Here is a 6,360-nt window from a genome sequence, read left to right as displayed (position 1 = left end):
CTTGTTTGTTGTAACCACTACAATCTGATCTAGGGATTTCTTGCTTTTCTCTTGCTACATTGCTTGCCCAACCTGAGTACCATCAATTGATTGATTGTTATTCAATTCTGTTAAAAATATCGGGGTTATACTCAAGGATATGAACGGATGTTAGACTGGAGACTAATGCATATTAGATATCTGCAGAGGGCAGTAATAGGCTTAGTAGCGCCCACACTGCCTTGGATTACAGAAGAAGAAGAAGAAGAAGGGAAGAGGGCTGGCGGGGTTGAGAAGATTATGACGACATAAGACGCCTAGGCAGACAGTTCGTAGCATAGCAGCGCTTAGAAATGTGACCACATTCAAAATTCAGTATTTCAGTGTTGCTAGTTGTTATGCTGTTAGACATACGGCTGCACATGATCTTAAGTGGGTAGAGTACCGGAAGATATACGTCCGTCACCAGGTTTTTAATGAAAAGCCATTATGGAGGCAGTGAACGCGTTCAACATGGAGGTAAAGTTTGCTCGTGTTTTATTCTGGTCCAGAGAGCTAACGCTAAACCTATAGGCTAGCACTAATGCTAACTAATGTCAGTTGTTTTCACGTCAAGTTAACGTTAGCTAAATTGTTTGATAGCAATCTGTAAGTATATCTATCATATATAATTTAATTATTATTAACCTTAACTGTTTTAATTTAAAATTAAACATCTTCATTTTATTTGTTAACCACTAGCTTCAGTCGAGTCGCTAGTCTTGTAAGGCCTGTAATTTCAGTGCCTGGCTAAATAATAATAATAAATAATTGGTTTACACCCTGAGCACCAACTTCACGATGAACTGTAAGCGCAGACTTTTAGGAGCAGTACGATATGTGTCGATATGTGTCTGTGTAATTATTAGTAATGCTCAATGTTTTATATACAAGCCTAGCGCCAGTGTTACTTTTGAGCCATCACGTAACGTTAGCTAATGATTGTTTTGAGGAAGTTGTGTGCCAACAAATTATCGTTATTGACACACTAGCATGTATCTCACAGTGGGGAAATTAGCTAAGCATAAATGTGGTTTAATTTAATATTTGTCTATGTGTTTGATGGACATCATGCTTGAACTATGGAGTGGTGCTTTTGACTACGTGCTATCTTAATCCGTGTGCTGCTTTCAAAGCTCTCAATTATTCTAAGGCAAACCCCATGTATGAACCAGGACATTGAACATGAGTTCAGTCCATGTTTGACCAGACTGCTGGTCAGTGGTATATCAACACCACTGATCAATCATATAGTTTGCTTGGTGCATATTCAGTTAAGTGCTTGATATTGTTGACATCAAAGATGGAGAAAGGTCAAATTTAAAATTACCTTGCATATCTGTATATGCATATTGGTGAGCCACAGGTGATCAGTAAACATAGTCAGTGAATTACCCTCATACACATAAATCCACTCTTCTCAGACACAGATGGTTCAATATGATAATAGATGTGTATATGATTGTGTTAATTGTTAACTTGTTGCATGCCAAGTAAAGAGCAGAGATAATGTGAAGTTATATTGTCTGTAGATAAGACATAATGAATCTCCAGTAAACTAAAGGTTGCAAACACCCAGGTCTTGTGAGAATGGGAGCAATCTGTGTATGTCAAGTAGGCTGTGGATATGTATCTCTCTATGTATGTGTGTATATACAGTATATCAACTACATGTACTGTACTTTTATCAAATGGAAGCCACTTGTTTCTTAATTGTATTTGGAGGCTTGATATAAGTGAATTTTCTGCCATATACCAAGGGGACCTAACAGTATGGAGATGTGGTGTAGTGATGGCATGAATGAGCCAAATCTCCAAATCTTTGAGCCAATTAAACCAATTACTTCAGAAAATGGTTGGTTGTTTTGAAACATTTGAATCACCCATGCTGGTGACATCTGCTGGCCAAATCCCTGTAAATACTATAGAAACTGCCAACATGATGGTTCAGTGACTCAGAAAATAGATCTTTTTCATATACTTTTTTATTTTGTGAAATTAATTTATATATGTGTATATGGTGGCAAATAATTTTGTGACTGGACCTTGATTGGGGAGGAGTGTTATCGGTGTGTCTTTCACAATATCATTGTGTGTAAATAAATTGTGACAACAATAAAGCTGGTATATATTCCATTTATAGATATGCATCATATATAAGAAGGGTTATTTTTTTGTATACATTTTCAACAAAACTGTGTTTGTAGTAAGTAGGCCTACATTCTCTGATAGGAGGGTTTGTGATTGGGACCATACTGTGGATGAAGGACTGTTTTCTTTTTTTCCCTGCTGTAGGCCAGTCATTTAAGTCCTCTGCATGCTTGGAACAGAGGTGTCATATCATATCAAAAAATAGCCAGAACATTCTAATTTTTCGGAACTGAGATGTTTATCAAACCTTTTAACAAAATCCAAAATATAATTCATGATTTGAAATTCAAGATTCATGATTTTTATTTGCCATATATTCATAGACAGACAGCCCAGGCATATAGGAATAGAGGTGCCATATTATTTAGATTATTTCTATTTCTTTTGTATCACAGTTGATACATGGGGCATTTAGTGTAACTGTCAAATGAATCGGCTGACTCAAGATCACCAATTGTATCTTCCACTGCAGTGATTTGAAGCATATACTGTAGGTGTTTTGAGTCCACCCATCACTAGTTTAGCATAGTGGTGCATAGAAATATTTTACTTTCAAAATGAACTGATGTAAATTTTTTGTTTTTTAATCAGTTGTTCTCCATGATTGACTTGAAGCCTCCAATATCCCGTGCTAAGATGATGTCGGTAACAAAATCAGCCATCAAAGCGATCAAGGTAATAGTAGGCCCGTAACTGTATCTGTTTTATTGTCATATCAAGGTGTGGCTTATGGAAGTTGTGACCTCCTGGACTTTTTGAGTTAGTTCCTTTAGAGTGAGATGCTGTCATTTTTATTTTTAAATGGGTCTCTGTTATTCATTGAGGCTTTGAAATATTTATTCTTCATTGTATATTATAGTGCAGATTTTTCATCATTCCAGCCTACAGGGAGTGAGAAAATGATGTAAAAATTGTCATTTTGAATAAGTCTTTTACTATCTTGACAAACTGTTTCCCCTTTTTGGGCTTTATTTTACAAAGGTTATCAATGAACTGATCATAACAGCTTTATCTGATGTTTGTGTGGTCTGAAAATTTTTACGAACTGGAAATTGTTTGTTAATCTATTTATCCTAACCATGTAATTTTACCATGGTCAGTTAATCTTTCATTTGATATCAGGCAATGTGGTGCTGCTTATTTGACAAATGAGAGAAATCATGTAATAATAATTTTATTGTCCCAATTTTTCACTGCTGTTACCAACTTGTGTTGCTGTGACTGATTATTCCTTTTTCTTTTATTAGCTTTACAAGCATGTTGTCCAGATTGTTGAAAAGTTCATCAAGAAAGTATGTACTATAGAGCCTCTTATACATTACATACTTTTAAACATTTGAGTTCAAAATACACATAGGGCAAAAGGAATAATTCTTTGAATTTTATTTCTTTCCAATAGTGCAAACCAGAATTGAAAGTCCCTGGTTTGTATGTTGTTGATTCCATTGTTCGACAGTCTCGCCACCAGTTTGGTGTTGATAAGGATGTATTTGGGCCCAGATTCTTGAAGAACTTCACAGATACCTTTCAAAACCTTTTCCACTGCCCAGAAGACGATAAGGTACTCTGTTTGTGCTTTTAGCATTTTATATACTTAATAAGGACTGATAGAAAGTATCTTAAGAATGGGATTTTTTTCTCTTATCAGAGCAAAATTGTCCGTGTTCTGAACCTGTGGCAGAAGAACGGTGTGTTTGACATGGACATCATTCAGCCTCTGATGGATATGGCCAATGATGCCATTGTACCCCCCACCGCAAAGGAAGGTAGACAAATGTATTATTGTCTTGGGGCAGTGTTTGTAACAATACACTTGAGTGTTACCTCAGAGTAAAGCAAAGTGAGGTTGTAGTTTATCCACTGTTTTGAAAAACTGCATGCAGTGATATCAATCTTAGTGTTTTGGGTTTTTATCTAACAGTCCCTGCTGATCCCCAACCAGAGATGCAGCCTTCTGTCACTAGTGCCTCAGTTGTGTCTGCTGTGCCCCAGCTGCCCAGTCCTGATACTTTAGCTGCTGTGGCACAGCTGTTTCAATCTCCCCATGCTCAGGAGGTAAGCAGTAAATTGGTTTAAATGCTCTAGCACTTCTACTCATATGGTACACTTATGTTACACGATAATATCAGGTGAAGAATTATTTAAATCCTGAATGACCCCTCTCACTCACCCCTCCAGTTGCAGAGGATGCTCCAGAACCTTCAGCAGGCTGATAACACCCTGACAACCACCACTGTAAACCACGTACAGAATCCACCCCAGCTCCCTGTGGCCCAACTCAACCCATATAGTGCCCACACAGAAAAGAAAAGCTCTTTAGCTGAGGTAATGGCAAAGCTCAGTGTGACAACGCACCCTGCTGTGGTCTTAAGCCCCTTTTCCACTAGCTCAACTCGACTTGCCTTATTTGTTTTCTGTCAGTCAGATGTTGGGGATAGTACCTGGTACTGTTTTTGATATTGCCTCCATCGAGGTTCCAAGTAAGCTGAGGTGATGCCCAACGGTGATGTGTAAACACTGCAGACTAGCATTTGGCCAGAGAAATTTGTCACTACTCCATGGCCACTGATGGACCAGGATGTTTTCAAATGATGACACCAGTTGCTTGTTCTTCTTTCATTCATAATAGTATCTGCAATGTCTCTCTCATGAGTGTTATAGAGGATCAGATTTATGGTAACAGTTCCAGTTACCATATAATATAACGGTTGTTGTGAACCACCACATCGCACATTGTACATCTTATCACGTAGCCCATAGGTTACTGAATGTGATAATATGAGCACAATGGCTACAGCTATGCCTGCTAAGTAGAGCTAGCTATTTGGCATGTGGGTCATCACATCTCCAAAAATGTCACAGCAAATTTCTAATTGACATTATTTTGATTGACCACAAAAACTCAGTTTTTATTGTCTCACCTGAAAAAACTACCAAAACTTAATAAAATGGCATAATAACAATCCTAGAATGAAAATTACGACCTCTCTGAACCTGCCCTGCCAAAGTTTGCCAGTGGCTTTATGGAAGTTTCATGCACTGTTGCTGTAACAACTGGCTACACTGCAGGGACTATTTGCAGTGGCAAAAGAAGCACCTGGTACCAAAAGCAAGCAGAGTTGAGCCAGTGCAGGCAATGGAAAAGGGGCTTTACATCATACAAATTAGGTTTCTCATTTGCTTACTCTGTACTGTTTACATTTCTTCAGAAACTCCTTGACCGATTTGACTACGATGATGAACCTGATGATGTAATGGCTAAAGAAGGAAGTGCCCAGTCACAGTGAGTTTAATAAGAATGTATTTTTGCTCATACTGTACATTTGTTTATGCTCAATATGAAGGTGCAGGAACAATAGCACAGCATCTTCTTTTAGGTTGAGACTTTAAGGCTTGTTGCATGTCACACCATTCACCTTTGACAGCCTCCTTAAATCTTATTATACCCTTCTATAGATGGCTTTTGGAGGCCAATCCTGTTGCAGTATTTAACATAAAATAAATGTGAAGTGAAAATGTGAAGCCTCCGGTGCAAATGAAACTGAGACTTATCAATGATATAAGAGACATCTTTTGCCCAGTAGTTAAACTTTTGTGTATTCATAGATTCTAGATTTTTCAGAAAGAAGAAGAGTAGATGTAAGTTACAAAATTGAACTGGATTTGGGGGGGGGTGTATCTTCCATCATGAATGGAAGATAAATATTCCTTTTGTCTGTTCTACGATTTTTCACATCTTCTACATTTTCAAGTCTTTGAACAAATTCTACAACTATTAAAATGCCTCAAAGAGGGAAAAGAGCTAATAAATCAGAATCGAACGAGGATGTTGAAGCAGAAGAGGATTATATTTCAGCGGCGCAAGTAACAGAGATGTTGAGTCAGCAGAAACAGATGTACACCGCACTGTTGAGCCAACAACAAGACAACTTCAAAGGTTTTGTGCAACTACTTATGGAGACAAATAACAAGAGACTCGACGACGTGACCAGAGAAATACAGGAGATAAAAACGAGTTTGCAGTTTACCCAGCGAGAGGTGAATGTGATTAAAGCAGCCATGGGTGAACAGAAAATACAAACCAAGGAAACAAGGGATGATGTCTACAAAACTTGTGAGAGTCTAATAGCCATAACGGATAAAATGGAGCATTTGGAAGCACAGTCCAAGCGAAAAAACCTGATCTTCGAG

At 37.9% G+C, this 6,360-nt stretch overlaps 1 protein-coding gene across 1 annotated transcript in view; it reads left to right on the top strand.

Annotated features, from left to right (window-relative positions):
- The first annotated feature begins 243 nt into the window (after positions 1-243).
- Positions 244-6,360, top strand: part of LOC109967515 (splicing factor, arginine/serine-rich 15-like) — a 29,522-nt gene continuing 23,405 nt past the window's right edge. Inside the window, exons 1-8 of the mRNA XM_020613149.1 lie at positions 244-498; positions 2,761-2,844; positions 3,417-3,461; positions 3,569-3,730; positions 3,818-3,935; positions 4,091-4,224; positions 4,348-4,494; positions 5,379-5,452. Coding sequence (XP_020468805.1) covers positions 469-498; positions 2,761-2,844; positions 3,417-3,461; positions 3,569-3,730; positions 3,818-3,935; positions 4,091-4,224; positions 4,348-4,494; positions 5,379-5,452 — 794 coding nt within the window. The 5' untranslated portion in view covers positions 244-468. The remainder of the gene's footprint in view (positions 499-2,760; positions 2,845-3,416; positions 3,462-3,568; positions 3,731-3,817; positions 3,936-4,090; positions 4,225-4,347; positions 4,495-5,378; positions 5,453-6,360) is intronic.

Source organism: Monopterus albus, unplaced genomic scaffold (genome assembly GCF_001952655.1).
Source record: "Monopterus albus unplaced genomic scaffold, M_albus_1.0 scaffold130.1, whole genome shotgun sequence".
Lineage (NCBI taxonomy): Eukaryota > Metazoa > Chordata > Actinopteri > Synbranchiformes > Synbranchidae > Monopterus > Monopterus albus.
This window is presented reverse-complemented; position numbering and strand designations above follow the sequence as displayed.